The 27934-nt window shown below is 32.0% G+C and overlaps 1 protein-coding gene across 1 annotated transcript in view; it reads left to right on the top strand.

Annotated features, from left to right (window-relative positions):
* The window catches only part of LOC132733967 (cGMP-dependent protein kinase 1-like), an 84071-nt gene that overhangs the window by 17324 nt on the left and 38813 nt on the right, over nucleotides 1-27934 (top strand). Inside the window, exons 3-4 of the mRNA XM_060720664.1 lie at nucleotides 21531-21644; nucleotides 22863-22968. Of these exons, the coding sequence (XP_060576647.1) occupies nucleotides 21531-21644; nucleotides 22863-22968 (220 nt within the window). The remainder of the gene's footprint in view (nucleotides 1-21530; nucleotides 21645-22862; nucleotides 22969-27934) is intronic.

The following is a 27934-nucleotide window of genomic DNA, read 5'->3' as shown; positions in this document are numbered from 1 at the left end:
ACGAGTACACCTGCATTGAATCGTACTTTTCAACATTTTCATTTGAAATATAATTACTTTATAACACATTCTTTACCACTTCTGTTTCATCATTTTCTTTAAGATGAACTGATTTCAGGACAAGACAATTGTAGCCTTACCATGTTCATTTCCAATGAAGATGTTTGTTAAGATAGATACAATTTTATTTATTCAGCGAGGAAGGTTAGCGTATGTCTTGCTTTGAAAACTCTACATAAAATATTATTCTGTGCAGTGGCTTAATGATAAAATCATTCAATTCTTCAATTATAATGTTTGCACTCACTCACTCACTCATTCACTCACTTAGGTGCACATGCAGTTGATTTATTTAATAAAGTTTTGTGGCTCAAACAATAAGGACCATGACGTTGACCTTGGTGTTGGGTCATTGCCACTTTATCAACCAGTTGATATCCTGCCGAAAACAAGAGAAGCTTGAAAACTCTATGCTGATGATTGTACGAATATTTTTAACAAGCAAACGTACAAAGAAGTACACTTAACGTATTGACAATTTGGAACATGTTTAAGTCTTGAATGAATCAAATCTCATAGCTGCCAGTTCATGAAGTTAAAACGATAATTAGAAATTAACCTGAAATGTATATTTTCAGCTGAGATTAAAATTGAAGAAGAAAAAACTAAATCATTATTTCGAGGTAAAACTACGATTCTGCATGTTTGAAGCAAAACATAATTGAAGACACCTTGTAAGCAATTTGTACTGCTTTCAAAGTCAATTTAAATTTAATGATTCAGCAATTTTAATTGACTCAATGTCAAGCAAAAATCGGATTGTCTAGTTACAGGCACCTTTCTATGTGCTATACCAAACCAAGCTGAATTCATTTGGATCATTCTTTTCTTATGTTTATATCTGTAATTCCATCCGTTTGTTATCTACTTAATTCTGAAAAGAAGGGGATATTTGAATTAGAAGTATATTTTCTTTATGCTATACGGGTTTCAACTAGTTTTTTCAATAAAAGTTACTAGAATTGATCTAAATATAGAAAAGACAGCAGTACCTATAAAAAAAATTCCTTCTTACGACATAAAAAATGTTTCACCTCTTTCCCTTCCGGGATAATGAAAAGCTTACTGTATGAATTATTATGTTTAATATAACTTTCAAAACATCAGTAACGTTTAAGGGACATAAGCATACCTGTTTCTCAAAAATGTTACCAGATTACTTAAATCTTACTTAATGCTAGGCCTTTTCTCCTTTTGTCCACATATCAAATCAACAATATTTTTTGTTATTATTATTTACAATATCATTGACAGAAGGCCAGTGCATAATCAAATATTTGTTCTTAATAATTATAAGTTTCGCTAATTTTAGTTTAATTTTAAATGCATAAGTTGCATATCGCTGCTATTGAAATTACAAATATTAGCCAATTAGTATTTATGATGCATTTTAAGTATCAAACCGAACCTGCAACATTTGCAATTTTGCCGTGTTGGGCTTTCTTTAGGGATTCTTATTTTCTATATTTCATATATGATAAAAGTTTGGCACTTGTTTCATGTTATGCTATAATAATAATAAAAAGTGTCGATCGTGAACTAGAGCGCAACAGAAAATCTTGTAAACGATGGAGACTGAATAAAACGTGATTGTTCTCAAATCAATGGAAAGATGATTCACTTAAATCCAATCATATTTTCATATTGTCCAATGTAATTTATTTAGGTAAATGAAGATTCCCTTGGTCTTTTGTCTGATATCAACCTTTTTACCTTTACGTATATTAGTTTAAGTTTAGACTTAAATACATGTAGGATAATACTTAATATTTTTTATCCTATACTTCAACATGACATACGAACAGAATAGATAAGTCGGATCCCTACTGATATTTATATTCCTTCAACCCATGCAGCTCGGCTGGATGGATTTATTTCTTCATAAAAACAAGGATTCTGCTCTAACCTTTAAAAGGTGCAAAATTTATTAGATAGATAGAATGATTGAATACTTGTTGAAAATCTTGAAGATTGTTTGGTAATTCGAGAAATCTCTCAATTAACAACGCACACTGTGAGCAATCAAAACACTGCTGATGAAAATCGAAATATTCCTCCTTGTCGGACATGAATGCGAAAATGAAAAATAATTGCAAGATAAAGAAACATTAGATTACAGATGCAGAAAAAATAAAACCTTCTGAAATCAATTAAAGCTAGAACTTGAGCATTTTGGAATTTTTCTTTCGCTATCTAAATCAGCTGTGGATGGTGTGCTACTTATATTTTATCCTCAACGATTTATACAAAGCTTTAGACTAAAGACCAAAGTATTAAAACAAAGCATACAAAACGCACAAACTTACACTGTCTTTGTTTTGTAGAGCTGGTACTACAGTGTATTTATGGCACTAACGTGTTTTATTGAAGGTTTCATGATGACATCTGCGGATGTTTCAAAATTCAAAATTTCACCATACTCGTGTTATGCTAGGGGGCGTGGACGGTAACTTGCACTTTCCATTACCGTTCATGCACAGGCTCAATCAAACCGAGCCTGCAACATTTTAAATTGTGGCGTTTGTGAGTTCTTTAGGGATTCTTAATTATTGTATATTTTTACGCCTACGTGAAAAGAGTCTTCAAAGTTACTAAATGTCTTATACCTTAATTGTAAGGCAACTTATCTTTTTTCAAAATTTATAAATTAATGAATAAATAAAATATTGAGTAATTGTAATGAATAAACTAATTATTCTTGAGTCAATAATTACAAGGTAAAAATTATAACTGTGTAACCGGGAATGAAATTAAAACAGTCTGTCAATTTTCCTCCTTTCAGGGAAAAATACAAACCAGTCTACAGACAATGCAAAATACAAGAGATTTACAAATATATATATATATGAATGACAAATAATAAAATTACACAAATTATCAAATTAATCAGTTGAAAGGAAAAAATTCTCAATAAAATAAATAGATAAAATCTTATCATTACCACTGTACAAGAACTTGAAAACAAGATAAATCAGATTTGATATAAAATACATTAAAAATATTGGATATTTGGATAAAGTGTGATCCCTCGGTACCATTAATCCAAACAAAAGGACATGAACATTGCAGACTCGGTTTGATTGAGTCTGTACATGAGAGGTAATTAGAAAAAAATGCGACATCCCTCACGCCCCCTAGCACTCAACACTTAAAACTGATGGAACCAATGATCCAAAGAACCAAAAAAAATATTACTGACTTGAAGTACGGGGCAACTTTTTACAGCTGGTACATGGGACTTGAAACCTGCCGTACAACTCTAATATATTGTACGTCGTGTCAGTTACTCGACTCAAAACTTTGTCTTGTCATCTGTCATGGCATGTAGTGTAACCACTTTCAATTTCTTTTGTTTATAAATATCTGTCTAATAAAAATCACGTGTGTGACGACATGGCCGAGTGGTTAATGTGCCGGACTAATAATTTAAGTATTGTTGGTCACGTTGATACAACCCGTCAAGATACAAGCTGTTGTTTCCGTGAGCAAGAAACTGTACATTGCTTAGTACTGGTTTGTTCCTGGAACGAATCCGAGAATTTCAATAAGCTTATAGCTTCCCTTCCAAAACAATTTAGCTAAAACGCATTCTTTGTAAGTAATAATCACATATCTGTCTGATTAAGAATTTACAGTACCTTTGTATTACACTTTACTGGGCATCTTTGAGTCCCATTTGGATTTTGCTATTTTGAAATAAACTCTATTTGACATGACACAGTACACAAAATTGAAAATGACAAGGATACTACTGGTATACACATATAACAATAAATAATTCATTGTTGTTTTTCAACTCTATGTTTATTTTAACTGCAGCTGTACTCGTAAACATTTTTAGATCTTCGATTTTGTTGAGGAGCCATTCCGTATTAACATGCCAATTCGCGTTTTATGTAAATGTTTAGTGCGAAAATAAAAAAGTTATAATTTAATGTTAAACATTTGTCCATAGATAAAACATTGTTTTAGCGGAATGCTAACTGATATTTATAAATATAAGTTTTTTGTACAATCATACAATATACCTGCAGATGTTTATATGTGATATAGAGGATGTGAAATGTTTTGACATCCAAATATTATATAATCTCTATCAACATAATAACTGATAACGATATTTGTTATAAAGCACGTATTAAAAATTAAACAATAAGGATTATTGATATTTCCCGCCAAATCATTATGATAAAAGGTCGCTTCCCTTGTTAATTGGATAATTTCCATATAATAAACCAATGATGGAATTACTGAATGTATAAGACGAGAAATATTATTGTTTCTAATACTTATGGTCGACAAAACAGACTCATATATTGCCGGGGTGCTTTGCGAAACATACTGTATACAAGTAAAATGGTTTCCTGCGGTGACCATTTTAATGATATACAGATATTTCATTTAACTATTTTCAACATTATTTGGGGAGGGGGATAAATAAACGTTTGTATCAGGAATATAGTTGACAATTGAATAAACGATCAATATAGAAGAAGGTCTTTGGAAACTGGTGACCGTTGAAGACCGGAGTAGGTCGAACATAAAACAATTATTTCTTTTTAAGAAAATGATTAAATAGGCCTACCATTTTATGAATAATTCCGAGCAAAAAAATAAATAAAGTAAACACACAAGTTTACGCAGAAAATATCTCTATTTATTATGGCAGATGCCCCTAAGAATATTTTAATTTTGTAATTTTCAGTATAAACAATTTATTGTTTGTAAATTTTGAGATAGATATTAAAGAAACATTGATAATTTTCAAACACATCATTCAAGTTTATCCACCTTAAACGGTAAAATAATTATAGAAAATTAGAAATATCACGTAATAGTTTTTTGTTCTTAATAAGTTGTAATTCGGACTAATTCCCTACAGGTAAATCCGTAATGTACCGGCAAACGGTATTTAGCTAGGTTTTCGATAAGGTCAATTAACCAATCATGTACGGTTTACAGGTCACATGCTCCTCCATGTACCGAACACAGGTCACGTGCTCCTCCATGCCTCAAAAGTTAAACGCGTACCAATACCCTGCGGTCTCCAGACCGCAGGGAATAATATACGCAAGATGGGTAACACGCTTTTTCACTTGGTTTATTTACTTACTTATTAAAATAATTATGTTTGTCCAAATTAAAAACGACGAGAGACCGCAACGATGCTGCATTTTTAAAGACTAAATGCTATAGAAGAAATGTCTCTTGCATGTTGCAGTGAGGAGGTCGAGCCCCTGCCATATCTTAAAACATCTTTATTTGAATGGTTTCCGTTGATTCTTGGCTATAATGAACATTTACAACTTTTCTAGTACAATCTAACTAGTCATTGGTGTATAGCTATAGTCGCGGATATTGAAATGCAACAATTATACTGAAAATGACATGTTTCCGAAGTCATGGTGAGTTGAAACAGTAAAATAGATGAATACAGAATCCCTAAAGAAAGCCCAACACGGCAAAATTGAAAATGTTGCAGGCTCGGTTTGATTGAGCCTGTTCATGGACGGTATTGTCAAGTGCAAACTACCGTCCACGCCCCCTAGCACCGGCTTAAGCAGAATTCAACATCTAAACATGAAATAGTAAAATTTTGAATTTTGAAACATCCGCAGATGTGTTCATACGGCGGTTATCATGGAACCTTCAATGTGACACTTCCGTGCCATTCCATGAAAAGCGGCGTATGGTCCCCAAGTAATAAAAAGCGTGTGCCCTAAACGAGAAAACAATGGGCGGAACTAAATAAAATGGAATTTTGAAAGGGGATCAGAGGTTATGAAGCCTGCGTATCACAGATAAGACGTCAAAAGACAAATTTAAAAAGCAGGCAACATATCCTAAGGGTGATTCAACATTATTCAAGTAGGAATATTGGAACCACCCAACTAGAAAATGCTGAAAAGTTGAAACTAAAAATACCACAAGCACAACAATAATGTCGTGCTGAACGACCTTCAAGGATCGAAAATATAACATCATTGATTAAATGTACGGGGAGACTTTTTACAGCCGCCACACGGCACAAATAACACGGATGTGATCATAAAATAGATGAATACAGAATCCCTAAAGAAAGCCCAACACGGCAAAATTGAAAATGTTGCAGGCTCGGTTTGATTGAGCCTGTTCATGGACGGTATTGTCAAGTGCAAACTACCGTCCACGCCCCTAGCACCGGCTTAAGCAGAATTCAACATCTAAACATGAAATAGTAAAATTTTGAATTTTGAAACATCCGCAGATGTGTTCATACGGCGGTTATCATGGAACCTTCAATGTGACACTTCCGTGCCATTCCATGAAAAGCGGCGTATGGTCCCCAAGTAATAAAAAGCGTGTGCCCTAAACGAGAAAACAATGGGCGGAACTAAATAAAATGGAATTTTGAAAGGGGATCAGAGGTTATGAAGCCTGCGTATCACAGATAAGACGTCAAAAGACAAATTTAAAAAGCAGGCAACATATCCTAAGGGTGATTCAACATTATTCAAGTAGGAATATTGGAACCACCCAACTAGAAAATGCTGAAAAGTTGAAACTAAAAATACCACAAGCACAACAATAATGTCGTGCTGAACGACCTTCAAGGATCGAAAATATAACATCATTGATTAAATGTACGGGGAGACTTTTTACAGCCGCCACACGGCACAAATAACACGGATGTGATCATAAAATAGATGAATACAGAATCCCTAAAGAAAGCCCAACACGGCAAAATTGAAAATGTTGCAGGCTCGGTTTGATTGAGCCTGTTCATGGACGGTACTGTCAAGTGCAAGTTACCGTCCACGCCCCCTAGCACCGGCTTAAGCAGAATTCAACATCTAAACATGAAATAGTAAAATTTTGAATTTTGAAACATCCGCAGATGTGTTCATATACGGCGGTTATCATGGAACCTTCAATGTGACACTTCCGTGCCATTCCATGAAAAGCGGCGTATGGTCCCCAAGTAATAAAAAGCGTGTGCCCTAAACGAGAAAACAATGGGCGGAACTAAATAAAATGGAATTTTGAAAGGGGATCAGAGGTTATGAAGCCTGCGTATCACAGATAAGACGTCAAAAGACAAATTTAAAAAGCAGGCAACATATCCTAAGGGTGATTCAACATTATTCAAGTAGGAATATTGGAACCACCCAACTAGAAAATGCTGAAAAGTTGAAACTAAAAATACCACAAGCACAACAATAATGTCGTGCTGAACGACCTTCAAGGATCGAAAATATAACATCATTGATTAAATGTACGGGGAGACTTTTTACAGCCGCCACACGGCACAAATAACACGGATGTGATCATAAAATAGATGAATACAGAATCCCTAAAGAAAGCCCAACACGGCAAAATTGAAAATGTTGCAGGCTCGGTTTGATTGAGCCTGTTCATGGACGGTATTGTCAAGTGCAAACTACCGTCCACGCCCCCTAGCACCGGCTTAAGCAGAATTCAACATCTAAACATGAAATAGTAAAATTTTGAATTTTGAAACATCCGCAGATGTGTTCATACGGCGGTTATCATGGAACCTTCAATGTGACACTTCCGTGCCATTCCATGAAAAGAATTTCAAAAGATTGAGTATTGGATAATTGATAAATTTATATGTCAAGGATAGAAACATAACTGATAATATTAAATAACAAGGCTGAATAATAAACCTGCCTTTTAATCAAGTAAATGTTACCAATAAATAATGAAGAAAAATTAAAACAAATATACTGTCATCTTTTGAAATTGAAATCATAGGACACGGATGCTCACAAATCCCATTGTTTTTGTTATTCTTAGAATAGGCAACTTGATAATAGGTCAATGGGGCGGACGGAGAGCATGACCTTATCTTAAATATCCCTAAGTTGTAGCGGGGGCATAACTATTATGGCGAAATAAAAAAGTTATCTCTCAGTTTGTATAACTAAAATATCGTCACATGCAAATGTTATCTAGCTCAGGATATGTATTTATCTCATTTCTATCTCTTAGTCGAGGCCATGTTGCAACTGGTTACTTACTATTCTTTCATATATCTAAATCAAATTTGTTTTAAGAGAACATAATATATTATCGTAGGGCGTTACACCAAAGTTTTTGTGATATTCTAGCGTATTTTTCACTGCCGATCTTAAAAAATGACAGAAATATAAAAAATACTGCTGATATTATAGAAAAAACTGTGAAAAGGTGAACGTTTGAAGTAGAAAGACTGAAATTATCAAATTCCACTGGGTTTAACAAATTTAATAAAGGGGAAACACCTCTTTAAAATGTACTTTTAACATTTTTCTTTTAAATATAATTTATTTTTTTAACCTTTCTTTTCCCTTTCTGATCCATATTTTGTATAAATAACTTTTTCGGGAAAAAAAAATTCCCTTCCCATTTCTTTCTATGAAATTTTGTAAATAAAACATTTTTTTTTTCGAGTTTTTTTTCCCCTTTAATAACTTAATTAGCCCTTTATGTGCAAAAGCCTTATAAAAAACGTCAAGTTGCACTCACCACTCACTCACTCACTCACTGAAGCACGGGTGGTATTTTATTAAATTTGGGACCAAAAAAGGCCATGCTCAGTTTTGGTTTTCCTTTCCACTTTTACCAGTTATATTTGTCGAAAACAAAAAAGCTTGCTTTCCTTCTTCTTCTGATGGTTGTAAGATTATTCGAGGTCCTCGAATAACCGTTATATCTGTCATATGTATACATGTTTTAAAGATATACTATGATCAGGAATTATTGGTAATTACTACACAGTCTCTCTGTACATATAAAATTTAACATGTTTTGACTTCACACAAAGTAGATATTTCATGTGTAAAACTCTACACACTATAAGTGGTCACACTATGAATATATAGTGACGTTAAAAAACTGGCATTTTTTTAAGAAAAAGACCAACTTTACTTATCCTGTAAAAAGGAACGCGACTTCCAATGCATAGTTATATCTTTTTTTTTACTCAAATTAGAAATATTCAGTAAGGATTTCATAGGTTTTAACAAATTTCTTTGATTGAAATATTTTACTCAAAGATGAGCATAGTATATCTTTAATTGAAATATAGAAGATAAAATTATAGATATTGTCACGGTGTTTGTTTGCTACCGTGTCTTAACAAGAAAACGTACAAAGAAAAACACTTAAAGCTACATTAAATAAATATGTAAAAATATTTTTGCTGTCGGCCTAAAAACCAAGCATTCTACAGTTTCAATAACATTTTTAACAGTATCGTTTTAAATCTCATCAAATACTGTTCATAAATAAGAATTTTAAATGGAAAACCCCACGGTAACACTAAAGTTCGTATACGAATTTTAACATGCAAATGAAGACTATAATAAGCTCGTGTATGCGCTACGTCACGGTGTTATAGTTGCTATCCGAACACAGCAAATATAAGATTTTCTTGTGCAAATACAATTTCACCGTTGAAGCCTCACGGTGCACAAGGTTCAGAAAAAAATATCATCTCATAAAGATTAAATTTGTATGAAAATACCCGTTACAATGCGGAAATATACCGTTAAATTAGGACTGCTACTTATAGTCATGTTAGTTGATATAACATTGAATGATCTTAAGGCGGAGTTTCTCGTGCAAACAAAAATTGTACTTCCGAATTCGCCACAATGAGTTTGCACATTTGTATGCTCATAAAACTTATTTTGGTTGTCTGGACACCAAAATAAGACCTGGAGTCGATATGAAATAGATAAATACAGAATCCCTAAAGAAGCCAAACACGGCAAAATTGAAAATGTTGCAGGCTCGGTTTGATTGAGCCTGTTCATGGACGGTACTGGAAAGTGCAAGTTACCCTCCACGCCCCCTAGCACCGGCTTAAGCAGAATTCAACATTTAAACGTGAAATAGTACATTTTTGAATTTTGAAACATCCGCAGATGTGAAACCTAATTTATTAATGAAATATCGCTTTTTCTGTTTTTATGAAATTTATTAAATGTAACTTTAACGTATTGATAATTTGGAACATGTTTATGTCTTGAATAAATCAAATCTCATAGCTGACAGTTCATGAAGTGAAATAGATAATTAGAAATTAACCTGTATGTATACTTTCAGCTGAGATTAAAATTGAAGAAAAAAACTGAATCTGTATTTCGAGGTAAAAATACGGTTCTGCATGTTTGAAGCAAAACACTATTGTAGACAACTTGTAAGCAATTTGTACTGCTATCATGTCAATTAAAATTTAATCATTCAGCAATTTTAATTGACTCAATGTCAAACAAAAATCGGATTGTCTAGTTACAGGCACCTTTCTATCTGCTATACCAAACCAAGCTGAATTCATTTGGATCATTCTTTTCTTTTCTTATGTTTATATCTTTAAGTCCATCCGTTTTGTTATGACTTAGAAGTATATTTACTTCATGCTATACGGGTTTTAACTAGTTTTACAATAAAAGTTACATATAGAAAAAGACAGCAGTACCTTTAGAAAAAAATTCCTTCTTACGACATAAAAAGTGTTTCACCTCTTTCCCTTCGGGATTAAAGTTACATTTAATAAATTTCATAAAAAACTAAATAGCGAAATATCATTAATGAATTGGGTTTTATATCGACTCCAGGTCTTATTTTGGTGTCCAGCAACCAAAATGAGTTTTATTAGCATAAAAATGGGTAACCTCATTGTGGCGAAATGGGAAGTACAATTTCTGTTTGCATGAGAAACTCCACCTTCGGATCATCCGTACATAAATATTTAATCAACAAACATGACTATAAGTAGCAGTCCTAATTTAACGGTATATTTCCGCATTGTAACGGATGTTTTCATACAAATATAATCTTTTTACGAGATGATTACTTTTACTGAACCCAGGTTTAGTGCACCGTGAAGCTAAAACGGTTGACGTGTGTTTGCACAAGAAAATATCACATTTGCTGTGTTCCGGATAGCAACTATAAAACTGTGACGTAGCGCATACACGAGCTGATTATAGTCTTCATTTACATGTTAAAATTCGTATACGAACTTTAGTGTTACCGTGAGGTTTCCCGTTTAAAATCCTTATTTATGAACAATATTTGATGAGATTTACAACAAAACTATTTAACAGGTTGATGAAACTGTAGAAAGTTTGATTTTTATGCTGACGGCAAAATATTTTTACATATTTATTTAATGTAGCTTTAATGAAAAAATTACTGATTGAATTATTATGTATAATATAATTTCCAAAACATCAATCACGTTTGAGGGACATAAGCATACCTGTTTCTCAAAAATGTTACCAGATTACTTAAAGCTTACTTAATGCTAGGCCTTTTCTCCTTTTGCCCACAAATCAAATCAACAATATTTTTTGTTATTATTATTTACTAAATCATTGACAGAAGGCCAGTGCATAATCAAATATTTGTTAATCAAATATTTGTTCTTAATAATTATCAGTTTCGCTAATTTTAGTTTAATTTTAAATGAATAAGTTGCATATCGGTGCTATTGAAATTACAATAATGAGCCATGTAGTATCTATGATGCATTTAAAGTATCAAACCGAACCTGCAACATTTGCAATGTTGCCGTGTTGGGCTTTCTTTGGGGATTATTATTTTCTATATTTCATATATGCTTAAAGTTTGGCACTTGTTTTATCTTATGCATATACTAATTAAAAGTGTCGAACGTGAACAAGAGCGCAACAGAAAGTCTTGTAAACGATTGAGACTGAATAAAACGTGATTATTGTCAAATCAATGGAAAGATGATTCACTTAAATCCAATCATATTTCATATTGTTCAATGAAATTTATTTAGGTAAATGAAGATTCCTTTGGTCTTTTGTCTTATATTAACCTTTTTACATTTACGTTCATTAGTTGAAGTTTAGGCTTAAAAACATGTAGGGTATACTGAATATTTTCATCCTGTACTTCAAAATGAAATACGAAGTCTAAACCCTAATTATATTTCTTTTTCCCTCAACCCATGTAGCTCGGCTGGATGGACTTTTTTTCTTCATAAAATCAAGAGTCTGCTCTAACCGTTAAAAGGTGCACAATTCATTGGATAGATAGAATGATTAAACACTTGTGGAATATCTTGAAGATTGTTCGGTAATTCGAGAAATTTCTCAATTAACAACGCACACTGTGAGCAATCAAAACACTGCTGATGAAAATCGAAATATCTTCCTTGTCGAAAATGAAGGCGAAAATAAAAAATGATTGCAAGATAAAGTAACATTAGGTTACAGATGCAGAAAAAACTTTTGAAATCAATTTAACCCAGAACTTGTACATTTAGGAATATTAACTTAAGAGCATTTAGTGTGGTGCGAAGGGAGTTTACCTAGATCGGATGTAGATAGGGCGCTATATTTTATCCTCAACGAATTATACAAAGCTTAAGACGTAAGACCAAAGTATTAAAACAAAGCATACAAACGCACGAACTTACACTTGCTTAGTAGGACTGGCACCACAATGTTTTATAAGACTACGTGAAAAGAGTCTTTAAAGTAACTAAAGTCATAAACCTAAATTGTATGGCAACTTATTTTTACAAAATAAATGAATAAATAAACTATTGAGTAATTGTGATGAATAAACTACTTATTCTTAATTCAATAATTCAAGGTAAAATTATTACTGTGTAACCGGGGATTAAATTAAAACCAACTGCCACTTGTCCTCCTTTCCGGGAAACATACAGACCCGACAATGAAAAATACAAGAGATTTACTATTCATAGTTAAAAGACAAATAATACAATTACACATTTCATCAAATTAATCAGTTGAAAGGAAAAACATATTACAAGTTTCTCGATGAAATAAATAAAATATAACCAGTATCATCATCTTACACAAACTAGAAAACAAGATAAATCAAGTTTAATATAAAGTGCATGCAACTCTTATGTAAAGTACGTCGTGTCAGTTACTCGACTCAAGACTTTGCCTTGTAATTAATAATAATCGCATGTGGGGCGGCATAGGCGAGTGGTTGCTTCATTCTTCGGACTAGTAATCTAAGGACTGCTGACTTCGTTGGCACTACCCGTCAAGAGCATTCCGTTGTTTCATTGATCAAGAAACTATACATTGCTTTGTACTGATTGGTTCCATGAATCCGAGAGTTTATAGCTTATAGCTTCCAAGTCAGTTTAAACAAAAATAAATTCTGTGTAAAGTAGTAATCAGACATTTGTCTGATACAGAATTTACAGTACATCTGTATTATACCTTATTGGGCATCTTTGAGTCCCATTTGGATTTTGCTATTTTGAAATAAACTCTATTTGGCATCAAACATTACACAATATTGACAATGACAATGATACTACTGGTATAAACATATAACAATAAATAATTCATTGTTGTTTTTCAACTTTATGTTTATTCTAACTGCAGCTGTACTCGTAAACATTTTTAGATCTTCGATTTTGTTGAGGAGTCATTCCGTATTAACATGCCAATTCGTGTTTTATCTAAATTTTTAGCTCGAAAATGAAGAAAAAGTAAAAATTTAATGTTAAACATTTGTCCATAGACAAAACATTGTTTTAGCGGAATGCTATCTGATATTTAAAAATATTCGTATATTTTACGATCATAAAATCTACCTGCAGATTTTATAGGTGATGCGCAGCGGGTGTAAAATATTTTGACATCCAAATATTATATAATCTCTATCAACATAATTACTGATAACGATATTTGTTATAAAGCACGTATTAAAAATTAAACAGTATTGATTATTGATATTTCCCGCCAATTCATTATGATAAAAGGTCGTCTCCCTCGTTAATCGGACAATTTTCCATGTAATTAACCAATGATGGAATTACGGAATGTGTGAGACGAGAAATATTACTGTTTCAAATAGTTATGGTCGACAAAACATTGTCTTTGTACTTTCTGAAACATGCTGTTTATAGCTTACACACGATGTGTTTGGTTTATTTATTTACTTATCAAATATGTTTGTCTTATCTTTACCAATCCAAGCTGAATTCATTTGGATCATTCTTTTCTTTTCTTATGTTTATATCTTTAATTCCATCCGTTTTGTTAACTACTGAATTCTGAAAAGAAGGGGATATATGACTTAGAAGTATATTTACTTCATGCTACACTGGTTTTAACTAGTTTTACAATAAAAGTTACTAGAATTGAACTAAATTTAGAAAAAGACAGCAGTACCTATAGAAAAAGATTCCTTCTTACGACATAAAAAGTGTTTCACCTCTTTCCCTTCGGGATTAATGAATAAATTACTGATTGAATTATTATGTATAATGTAATTTTCAAAACATCAATCACGTTTAAGGGACATAAGCATACCTGTTTCTCAAAAATGTTACCAGATTACTTAAATCTTATTTAATGCTAGGCCTTTTCTCCTTTTGCCCACATGTCATATCAACAATATTTTTGTTATTATTTTTACTATATCATTGACAGAAGGCCAGTGCATAATCAAATATCTGTTCTTAATAATTATCAGTTTCGCTAATTTTAGATTAATTTTAAATGCATAAGTTGCATATCGCTGATATTGAAATTACAAATATTAGCCAGTTAGTATCTATGATGCATTTAAAGTATCAAACCGAGCCTGCAACATTTGCAATTTTGCCGTGTTGGGCGGCTTTCTTTAGGGATTCTTATTTTCTATAATTATTTTATATATGCTTAAAGTTTGGCACTTGTTTTATCTTATGCATATAATAATAAAAAGTGTCGATCGTGAACAAGAGCGCAACAGAAAATCTTGTAAACGACGGAGACTGAATAAAACGTGATTGTTCTCAAACCAATGGAAAGATGATTCACTTTAATCCAATCATATTTCATATTGTTCAATGTTATTTATTAGGTAAATGAAGATTCCTTTGATATTTTGTCTTATATTAACCTTTTTACCCTTTACGTTTAGTAGTTTAAGTTTAGACTTAAATACATGTAGGATAATACTGAATATTTTTTATCCTATACTTCAACATGAAATACGAATATGATAAGTCTGAACCCTACTGATATTTCTTTTTCCCTCAACCCATGTAGCCCTGCTGGATGGACTTTTTTCTTTATTAAAATCAAGATTCTACTCTAACATTTAAAAGGTGCACAATTCATTGGATAGATAGAATGATTGAATACTTGTGGAAAATCTTGAAGATTGTTCGGTAATTCGAGAAATTTATCAATAAACAACGCATACTGTGAGCATTCAAAACACTGCTGATGAAATTCGAAATACATGTATTCCTCCTTTTTGAAAATAAAGGCGAAAATTTAAACTAATTGCAAAATAAAGTAACATCAGATTACAGATGCAGTAAAAAAAACTTTTGAAATCAATTAAACCCAGAACTTGTACATTTGGGAATATTAATTCAAGGGTTTATTTAGTGAGCTCCGAAGGGAGTTACCTAGATTGGATGTAGATAGGGCGCTATAGTTTACCCTCAACGATTTATATAAGCTTAAGACTGAAGACCAAAGTATTAAAACAAAGCATACAAACGCACGAATTTACAATTTCTTTGTAGAGCTGGCACCACAGTGTTTTATACAACTACGTGAAAAGAGTCTCCAAAGTACCTAAATGTCTTAAACCTAAATTGCATGGCAACTTATTTTTACAAAATAAATAAATAAACTATTGTGTAATTGTGATGAATAAACTACTTATTCTTAATTCAATATTTCAAGTTAAAAATTATTACTGTGTAACCGGGATTTAATTAAAACCACTTGCCGCTTGTCCTCCTTTCCGGGAAACATACAAACCCGCCTACAGACAATGAAAAATACAAGAAATTTACAAATTCATAATTAAAAAGACAAATAATACAATTGCACATTTCATCAAATTAATCAGTTGAAAGGAAAAAAACATATTACAAGTTTCTCGATGAAATAAATAAAATATAACCAGTATCATCATCTTACACAAACTAGAAAACAAGATAAATCAAGTTTAATATAAAGTGCATGCAACTCTTATGTAAAGTACGTCGTGTCAGTTACTCGACTCAAGACTTTGCCTTGTAATTAATAATAATCGCATGTGGGGCGGCATAGGCGAGTGGTTGGTTCATTCTTCGGACTAGTAATCTAAGGACTGCTGACTTCGTTGGCACTACCCGTCAAGAGCATTCTGTTGTTTCATTGATCAAGAAACTATACATTGCTTTTTACTGATTGGTTCCAGGAACAAATCCGAGAGTTTATAGCTTATAGCTTCCAACACAGTTTAAACAAAAATAAATTCTGTGTAAAATAGTAACCACACATTTGTCTGATACAGAATTTACAGTACATTTGTATTATACCTTACTGGACATCTTTGAGTCCCATTTGGATTTTACTTTTTTGAAATAAACCCTATTTGGCATCAAACATTACACAATATTGACAATGACAAGGATACTACTGGTAAACACATATAACAATAAATAATTCATTGTTGTCTTTCAACATTATGTTTATTTCATCTGCAGCTGTACTCGTAAACATTTTTAGAACTTCGATTTTGTTGAGGCGCCATTCCGTAGAAACATGCCAATTCGTGTTTTATGTAAATGTTTTGTGCGAAAATAAAAAAAGTAAAAAATTTAATGTTAAACATTTGTCCGTAGACAAAGCATTGTTTTAGCAGAATGCTAACTGATATTTATAAATATTCGTATATTTTACGATCATAAAATATACCTGCACATTTTATAGGTGATGCAGCGGGTGTAAAATGTTTTGACATCCAAATATTATATAATCTCAATCAACATAATAACTGATAACGATATTTGTTATAAAGCACGTATTAAAAATTAAGCAGTATTGATTATTGATATTTCCCGCCAAATCATTGTGATAAAAGGTCGTTTACCTCGTTAATCGGACAATTTCCATGTAATAAACCAATGATAGAATTACGTAATGTGTGAGACGAGAAATATTACTGTTTTAAATAGTTATGGTCGACAAAACATTGTCTTGGTGCTTTCTGAAAATACTGTTTATAGCTTACACACGATGGGTTTGGTTTATTTATTTACTTATCAAATGTGTTTGTCTTATCTTTTGTTGCCACATTTAATATGAAGACACCGCAATGATGCAGCATTGTTAAAGACTAAATGCTGACCAAAACCGAGAGAGAAGAAATGGCTCTTAAACGAACAGTTTCTGTTAAATCTTCGCTGGAATGAACATTTCCGACTTTTCTAGTACTAACTTACTAGTCATGGGTGTAATAATTAATTGTCGGCGGCTAATTGAAGGGTACAATAACATTAGTGAAAAGTTAACATTATGCTAAATGTTTTCCCCGTAGTCATGGTTATGACAAAATTTCAAAAGATTGAAGTATTGAATAATTATTATAGTTATATGTGGAAGGATAAAAATATAACTGATAATTGTTAAATAAGCAGGGATTGAATTATAACTATGCCTAAGAAACATTAAAAAGACTGTCCCACTCTTTTTTATCAAGTAAATGTAAACAAAATAATTTAAGAAGTGTATTTAAACAAATATCCTATGTAAAATTTTTTGCAGCGTAACATATTAAGATATGGATCTCACAAATTGCACGCTGTTTTGTCACTCTTAGGATAGACAACTTTGATAATAGGTTAGTGGAGACGGACGGGACAGCATGGGGCCTAATCGAATGTTGTAGTTGATAGCAAAACAATTATGGACAAAATAAAAGTTATTTTTTACTTTAACCTGTACACTTGGATGGTCATAATGTCACTTTAATATGAAGGTAAAATAATGAGATATGTAATGGGGGATTGCAAGCAAGCCTGGTTATTTTTCTTCTCTCCCCCCATTTTGTATAAAGTCATAAACACATCTGTCAAATTGTATGCTACAGTTGTCCACTTAAATATAGTCACATGCAATTGTTATCTTATTCAGAATAATTATGTAATCATCTCATTTTTATCTCAAAGTCGAGGCCATGTTGCCACTGAGGCCATGTTGCCACTGGTTACTTACTATTCTTTCATATATTTAAATAAAATTTGTTTTTAGAGGATCATAATATATTATCGTAGGGCGTTACACCCAGTTTTGTGATATTCTAGCGTATTTTCACTGCCGATCTTAAAAAAAATGAAATAAAAAATACTGCTGATATTATAGATGAGAGATCATGAAAAACTGTGTACGGTGAATGCTTGAATGTAGATTAGGCGTCAAATTATAAAATTCCACTCGTGTTAGCGATTTAGATAAACGAGAACACCTGCATTGAATCGTACTTTTTAACATTTTTCATTTGAAATATAATTACCTTTTAATACATTCTTTACCACTTCTGTTTAAGATGAACTGATTTCAGGACAAGAAAATTGTAGCCTTACCATGTTCATTTCCAATGAAGATGTTTGTTAAGATAGATACAATTTTGTTTATTCATTGAGGAAAGTAACTGTATGTCTTGCTTTAATAACTCTACATTTAATTTAGATCTTATTATGTGCAGTGGCTTAATGATAAAATCATTCAATTCTTCAATCATAATGTTTGCACTCACTCACTCACTCACTCACTCACCAACTCACTCACTAACCAACTCACTCACTAACCAACTCACTCACTCACCAACTCACTCACTCACCAACTCACTCACTCACCAACTCACTCACTCACTAACCAACTCACTCACTCACCAACTCACTCACTTCACCAAACTCACTCACTCACCAAACTCACTCACTCAACTCACTCACCAACTCACTCACTCACCAACTCACTCACTCACCAACTCACTCACTCACTCATTCATTCACTCACCAACTCACTCACTCACTTAGGTGCACATGCAGTTGATTTCTTTATTAAAGTTTATGTGGCTAAACAAAGAGGACCATGACGTTGACCTTGGTTTGGGGTCAGTGCCACTTCATCTACCAGTTGATATCCTGTCGAAAACAAGAGAATCTTGCTTTCTTCTTCTATAAACTCCATGCTGATGGTTGTAAGATTATTTGAGGACGAATAACCGTTATATCTGTCATATGTATACATGTTTTAATTGAAATATTGAAGATAAAATTATAGATAGTGTCACGGTGTTTGTTTGCTACCGTGTCTTAACAAGCAAACGTACGAAGAAATACACTTAACGTATTGATAATTTGGAACATGTTTATGTCTTGAATAAATCAAATCTCATAGCTGACAGTTCATGAAGTGAAATAGATAATTAGAAATTAACCTGATATGTATACTTTTCAGCTGAGATTAAAATTGAAGAAAAATCTGAAATCTGTTTTTTCCGAGGAAAACTACGTTTCCCGGGGCATGTTTGAAGCAAAAAAAATTTGGAAGACACTTGTAAGAAATTTTGTACGGGCAAATCAAAAAAAAATTTTAAATTTTTAATTAAATTCAGAAATTTTTAAAATTGACTCTTTGGGTCAGACAAAAACCCGGGATTGTCTAGTTACGGCACCTTTCTTCTGCTATAAACCAAAAGCTAAATTCATTTGGGAAATTAAATTCTTTTTTTTTCCCTTATTTTTTATATTTTTAAAATTCCCTTCCGTTTTGTTATTTTACGGGAATTCTGAAAGGGGGGGATAAAAGGGAATAAGAAGTAATTTTCTTCTTAATTGCTAGACGGGTTTTAAAACTAGTTTTAAAATTTAAAAAGGTAACAGCAGTACCTTACAAAAAACCCTAAAACAGAAAGTTTCCCCTTTTTTTCAATTTAAACAGTATTTAAAACCTTTCCCTTAGGAATAATGAATAGATTACTGAGTGAATTATTATGTATTATATAATTTTTAAAACATCAAGCACGTTTAAAAGAGAAGTAAGCGTTAGTATATCTAATTAATGAAATTAACAATAGCTTAATTGTCAATGTATATTGTACATTAGCCAACGTAAAGGGACTCCGCATGATGGGACTGAACATATTTTTCCGGGATTTGTGTAACAATTAAAATTTTGTATTAATAGGTCAGGAGCGATAACTTGTGTGCAAAAATTCAGAACATTCCCCTACTCCGTGTTTCCAAAACCATAATTTTTATTGTCCAAATTGGTCCACAAATAATAATCGGTATCTAAATTTACTCTAAACGGGCTTAGAATATCACAAATATCAATAAACAAATTTGATTCTGGACTTATTTCTTTATCCTCTCCAGTTTTGTCCATTTGTGCTTTATTTTATTTATGTAACAATTTTAAACTGTTTAAGGGAGTTTTTACCTCAGTAGAGGTCCTATTATAAAAGATGCCTCGCTTGTGTTCAAATTCTTTCTAAATAACGGTTACATTGAAACTAAATGTAGCTATAAAACAACATTTAGTATATAATGACACTTCGTGAATCTTCTTCTGCCTTAATTAGTTCTTTTTTGGCATACATTTGTATTCCTTTATTTATTTTGCGGAAGGAAGAAACACATTTTCTCTTGAAGTGTTGTAACAATTTTTCACCCAACTTTCACTTGTTAAACAAGTAAACTACACCAGTATTTTTTCAACAATATTTCTTGTTACATACCGACACGCTTGTGATCCTGACCATTCTAAAATTCAAAAATGGATTTTAAATGCTCTTCTATAATGCTTGCCAAAATTTGTACGTGAGTCGGATAGGTATTAGAAAATAATAATCAATGAGTCAGAATCTATGAGTACTTACATACCTAGCTGCACAGGTCTTTTACTTATTACACTTTCTGTCAAGTAGACTTCGCACATATCAAATATACTCATATTGATCGGAATATCAGGTATTTATGAATATCAATACAGGCAAAAATCTCAACTATAATAACATAACAAATGCTGAAATCCCTGGTCGTTTTTTTTTTTGTTTTTTTAAAGGGGGGGGGGATTCCTTTTTTTATCATTCTATTTCCCGACGATGTTATGATCTCAACTTTTTTGAAAAAGTTAAGAACAAATATTGATGATAATAAATAAAATCTTTCTACTCACATATGATATTAAAAATTTAAGGTGACCTGCTTAATCTTTGGACAACGCATTATGTATATAAAAGTTTGCAGATTCGTTTTCAAGGATATGGTTATATTTCCCGATAATGTTAGGAATTAATAATTCATTTCAACATGTTGTTCGTAATTATCGAATTGTTTACAGAAACATGAATGATACCTTTAGATTCATTGATATTTTACGGTATTTTCTTCTTGCTAGTGCTCCGGGAAATGAAATATATAATAATTGTCGTTTCTTCAATAACTTCCGTGCAAGAAGTTAAATGTCACGAGCTTTATTTATAAACAGTGGTTTAAAACTGATAATAAATATGAAAAAAAAAGATTATTTATGTAAATCATTTCTATACATGAGCTCAGTATGTAAACTACAACTCTATATAGAGGATGAATTACATTTCGCTCTTTGTTTACATTTTACAATATGTAGAAATACACTGTTGATACACGTACTTTCACAATTTCTTGTTTTCAGAGGGCAAAGTTGAAGTAACAAAAGGGAATTCCAAATTATGTACGATGGGTCCAGAGAAAGTATTTGGGGAACTTGCAATATTATACAACTGTACTAGGACTGCCAGTGTTAAAGGTATGTAACTCTGTTCAGTACAAATGCTAGTAAGCATGTTGCATTTATTTCCCTTTGGATAATAGCGAGTTCGTTCTTAATGCGGAGATCATTAACGCATCAAAGATAGTATATAATATAAATAAATTGGCAATTGTATATATAAACAAATAGAAATCATGGACATGGAACTTATTAAGTTAAAAAGGAATGAAGAAACGAAATATTTGCACAAAAATGTTCCAGTTGTAACATACACAATGTATGTTAGCTCTCCCTCCAGTGCCTTTGTCAGTACAATGTTTAAGTGACACCACTGAGGATTTTTGACATGTAGGCAATGGACTTTTCTTTCGGGATTATGTTCCATTTGATGTAGGTCTAGATCAATAAATTGTGTGCCAAACTTCAGATCAGTGACTCACTCCGTTTTTTCCAGAATAAATCTTTGTGAATAAAAAAGTTTAAGAGGGTATGAATTGCACAAAAAATACGATTTTCCTTTTTTGTTCTGAATTATCATTTGCATATTTCCTATTTATGAATGCCCCAGCAAATAGATAGATAGATATATTTAGATAGATTTATTTCGGCATAAAGGTAAACATGTTACATGATAAACAAACACAATATAGATTAACACAATTACAAATAAATGAATAAATAAATAAATAAATGGATAAATACTATATATTATGTAAACCATGACATGTTCCCAAAACCAAGGATAACACAAAAAAGAGCAAGCTCTTATTTCCATTGTGGTCCTTAATCTATGTAAACAATTCATATTTTGATTTTAGGCTTTTGGGACTTTAAGATATAGTTAATTAAAATACACAAAAGTTTCGTTTCACCTGCGCTGACCGCTTAAGATGACCGAAATTTAGATTCGGGAACATTTTAGATGGCCGGGACGTCGACCGTGGTCAGCAGGTGACCGTTGAACAGATGTATAAAATAGAGTGATTTACGTCATGGGCGTCACAAAATCGCCGTTTAGGTTATGTGACTGCCAAAAGGAGATGATCATTAATACAGTTTAGACTGTAAATTCATGATAACAGTACTTTTACATTTCTCCTACTGAGTCATTAGTCTAAAACCTATTATCTTATCACCTCATCATAATTTATATATCGTTATATCATGGTTTCACATTAAATGATAACACGTTAGAGATAGATATATGATATTGTAATGATTTCTACTTGACCTTGACATTATTTTGATTTACAGCATTGATGGCGTGTAAATTATGGGCAATTGATCGGCCATCTTTTCAAAGTATTATGATGAGATCAGGTCTTCTGAGACAGATCGAGCATAAAGAATTCTTAAAAAGGTAGGTAACTGTTAATAACTTACTATGTGCAATGCTCTAAATGATTGGCAGATTTACCTCCCTTAAAACTTATTTGCATGCACAATTAAAAAATTGTGTACGTTATATCCAATAAAAAATAAAAACCACACAAAGCCCAAAATTGCATACTATTAATTCTATTTAAATATTTATCGGGGAAAATCACCAATGAATAAAGAAAGGTACATGACATATTTAATTGCAAGTCTGATTTTGCAATAAATACAAGATATCTTCAAAACACTTGGGGCCTTTTCTCATCTATCCAAAACATCAGTACCTCTATTTGTTTCACAATGTCTTCTTTAATCCTCTTAGCGCTTACCTTAATTTATTACTTGTATATGTAATAGTTTGCTCCGGGTTCTGGTTCGTGAACTCTTTGGAAATAGTGCATACGATTTACAATCTAAGACGAAAGATATCGAATTTGATAAAGTCACTTTCGCTCTTGATCTGTGCTGGATATTTCTCTACTTTTGATAACAGAGCTATCTATTATAATAAGAAGAAAAATCGTATATAATCTTTTAAGAGAAATAGTAAAGAAATTCATTTTTTAAAAGAAATTCATATTATTTTTTTTATTTGAATAATTTTGTTTTCATAATTATATTCGTAAGTACATCGTGCTAAAAAGTACACTATAAATGAGCCGCGTCATGACAAAAGCAACGTAATGCGTTTGCCACCAGCATAGATCCAGACCAGCCTGCGCAGCCGCGCAGTCTGATCAGGATCCATGCTGTTCGCTATCAGTTTCTCTACTTGTAATAGGGTTTGTAAACGAACAGCATGGATTCTGATCAGTCTGCGCGGATGCGCAGGCTGGTCTGGATCCATGCTGGTCGCAAACCCATAACGCGCGGCTCAAGTGTATTTTTATCATCCATACAACCAGACGTTTCTATAATATTCTTAATAAAATTCATGGTGTTATTTGTCTGAAGGTTTCATTTTGTGAAATATCAAAATAAAAAAAATGATTCATTGAATTGACTGGTACATTAATGTATTAAAAACAAAAGTTTAATGTTATACTCTTTGATACCTTGTGATAGATTTATTTTCCTGTTAATTGTACATGGTGCAAGATTTTGTGCTATCAGCGAATATTTTGTAAGATAACGACAGAAAGGACACGTCTTAAGTGAAAAGAAAAGTTAATGCTAAAATTCACATAAAACTAACCTTTCCTGTTGTTGTTATTATATAAGTATATAAGAAGTGAATGATGTTGTACAATGTTAGATATGTTGAAGGACAACTTCCTTACTATTCAACTTCATCATAATAATCAAACTATGGTAAGTTACATTATCCCCCCACTAATTCATTTAGACAGTTTCCAATGAATTGTATAATGAAAGAAACCGAATAAAAATAGGTTAAGACCGCTTTAGAAAAAAGGAATTCTTGTTACTTCATGGCCGAGGAACGAATACCCACATTGTTTTTAATCACCCTTTTGTTTTAACGTATTTGGATATCCCACGTAGCATTGTCATGTTCAACTGTTATGTAAATATTGGGAAAATATATCTCACACACATTTATCTAGACCCACATGAAGAAAACGAAATATACCAGTAATTTTTATACTTAATCTGTTTATAAAAAGTAGACTAAGTTACCAATTTAAAAATGTAAACTAGGCCGAAGACCTTCCGCAAAACATTCTTTTAATTGATTGACAGGTTATGTAATCTTGTAATGCTGCATTATCTTTTGTAAAATTCTTCCTGTCACTTTTTATTTTAGATCAAAGCACGTTTTTTCCCCTGATTAGATAACTAAAGGTTAAGGGCAATTAATCATCGGAGACATTTTATGTGTTTAGGAATAAAAACAGACGCATTGCGAAATTGACTTTGTCTATTCTGTGCCAAAAAAAGAAGTTAAAATCGAGTGCACAAAGGTCGCTATATCAATATCTTATATTGCCAGCATACTTCGATTCCTTCTCATTTATAAAACCATTCAGATATCTAAAACACATTCTGAAAATAATCTTCATAAAATTGTATTTTAGTGTTCTACCTTTATTGAATTGTAATATTAAACTCGCAATAGTGTCAAAATCAGTTGGACATTTCCGAAATTATAATTTTATCGTTTAGTAGAACATAATTTGGACTGTTTTTTATTAATGAAACAAAACAGAATATGAAAGTGTCACAACATAATGTTGATATTTATAACTGAATTGCCTATTGTTTCAAATAACGCGTTCTATTTTTTTTAATACTTGACTACGCCGTTAACCGAATATTTCGCAGATATCTTTATCTTTTAAATTACCCTTTCAAATTCAGCACCCTCCATTTTGATATGTAATCAAGAAGCATTTTAGATGTGTTTTTTTATTATTTCCATTTCAATATTTGATATATTACGATATAATTTAAATTTTCAATAAATTCAATAGATAGAAATCTATTATGATTTTGTCTCTCAATTGTTGTTTTTTACGTTAGTCGTAGCATCACAATTATTCCCCTTCTGTCTGTTGAAAAACATGTTCGCTAACAAAGTCTATAACAAGTAGAGAAACTGATAGCGAACAGCATGGATCCTGATCAGACTGCGCGGATGCGCAGGCTGGTCTGGATCCATGCTGGTCGCAAACCCATTATATTGGTTTTGTCATGACGCGGCTCATATAAGCAACTGCAGACACTTGAATAAAAAATATTGCTTTCTTTTATAAAAATCGATATATTATGAAAGAATATCACCGCACTAGATATTTGATTGCTCAGAAATACAAATTTGATATATAATACTAGAAATAAAAATGGCATCCATAAAAATGGCACCCGTGAAGAAGCAGTAATAATATATTTTTATATTGTTTTAACTCCTTCGAACTTGGAAGATGCTTCTTCTTATGATTATATATATCTATAATCAAATATATGTTATAATACCTTTGCACCAGTAAAAGTATCCAAAAATTCGTTTTGATTTGATGATGTAAAAAAAATGTCTTGGTGCAAGTACACGTGCTTATTATTGAATATAATGAAAGTGTAGTAAGAAAATGGTCCGATGTAAATATTATGCTATCAAATTTGCATAATATTAATATCAGATTAAACATAATGTTGTTTTATATAGAAACATATTTTTTACATTTATTATTACTGAAACTGATTAAAACTATCTCGACTAAATTGCTGGTGGAGTTGTTTTTTTATCAAACGCCTCTATTTCTGAAGTTTAATGATTCCAACTTGTATCTATCGTATAGATAAATCTGATATTACAGTAAACATAATTCTCAGGTTTTCCAATAAAATAAATATTATTACTTTTTTATCATAGTTAATGTGCGCCTTGCGATGTGTTTTATTTTACTTTCTGTCTAAGATCAGAGAAACAGTTGTTTGCATAGGTTGTATTTAGGACTTTTTATGTCAGATTTGTAATAACGGGTCATGTGTCAGAGGCATTGTGATCTGAACTAATGACCTAGTTTCAGATATTTAATAATCTTTACACTGTTCTCTAATTGTACCCGGAATGTATTCATTTGTTATCAGACACGTAACAATGATTCTATTATCATTTTGTATTTCCTTTTCTACGTTATCATGTTTATGCTAAACGAGTATATGATATATATTCCAGTTAAATTTGTAATGAATTCTGGTTTTTAAAATTTTGGTTAAACTTTTAACAATACCCATTACTTTTTATATATGTTGTCTTCAAAATTGACAGTTGAATTTTCGTCATGACGAATACAACGTGGCGTCAGCATTTGTCCAAAATATATGTCGTGTGTTGATTCCTTTGCGTCGCAAAAATCCGTTAAGAAGTATAAATGGTTGTAATCGTGCATCACAGATCTAGATCTGGGCGATTTATTAATCCTCTCTTCAGAAATGCACTTTTTATGTTCTTAAATTCTAGTGTTTTATACGATTTATCAAAGTACATCGTTTCTCAGAAAATTGTGGTTTAAAATATCTTTGAACTAGTGCCAACTGTGCCAGCAGTTTTATTATTGTATGCTGAGAGTACCCTTGAAGAGAAAGTTTTATTGAAAAATACATAAAAATATATATTACGGGCATGATTCACATAAAGCAGGCGCATTTGAAAAACAAACTCGTATAGTTATTCCTGACGTATTTCTAATTATTTTTATAGCACATGGAAGTACCATGTCACAGTAGTAGGTTACTAAAATTAGAAAATATAGTTCACATATAAATGCACTATTTATCCGAAATCTACCTACAATATTAATTTCTATTATGTAACTGTATTTTTCTCCATTAAAACACGCAAATCAGACAGTTTTGATTCAATTAAACAGATAGAAATAACAGTATTATATTTAGTTTAATGTAACTTATTTAAGCTCGATTACGAAACATATTCTTGCGACTTATATCAATCAGGTTCAAGACTGCTTCCTTGAACTAACCAGTACTGATGTCATATGAAGAAACATGGTTGTGACCAAGTAGGGCTCGAACCCATGATACATGGGTTATGAGGCAGACACCTTAACGACTAGGCCAACTAGGCCAACGCTCGCTTTATTATTTTAGTGACAGATACGTTACCATACATGTATATGTAAATGCTGAAATATTTTTCTTTGACTGTGCGTAACGCAATATTTGGAAACGGGAACCGATGCTACTAAGGACATTGTAACTTTTGCAAAACAGTTGTATTTTAATTTGTGAAATATTTGGTATAAGTTCAGTAAAGCGAATCTCTTTTTGACTAAAATTAATTTGATAGATATATTATAAAAGGAAAATTATGTTGTTGTAGCAACCGAGGCCACGCAATGTAGAAATATTGACAGCTCACCTCCGGTCGTGCGGAATATGACTTTTCCAACGCATAATAATATCTGATACAATGAAAAAGTAACAAGAAACACTCGGAATTGTTGAAACAAGTATAAATAACACAGAAT

Source organism: Ruditapes philippinarum, unplaced genomic scaffold (genome assembly GCF_026571515.1).
Source record: "Ruditapes philippinarum isolate M1 unplaced genomic scaffold, ASM2657151v2 ctg36_1_1_1_1, whole genome shotgun sequence".
In the NCBI taxonomy this organism is placed as follows: domain Eukaryota; kingdom Metazoa; phylum Mollusca; class Bivalvia; order Venerida; family Veneridae; genus Ruditapes; species Ruditapes philippinarum.
The sequence above is the reverse complement of the archived record's forward strand: the minus strand, read 5'-3'. Positions and strand labels throughout refer to the sequence as shown.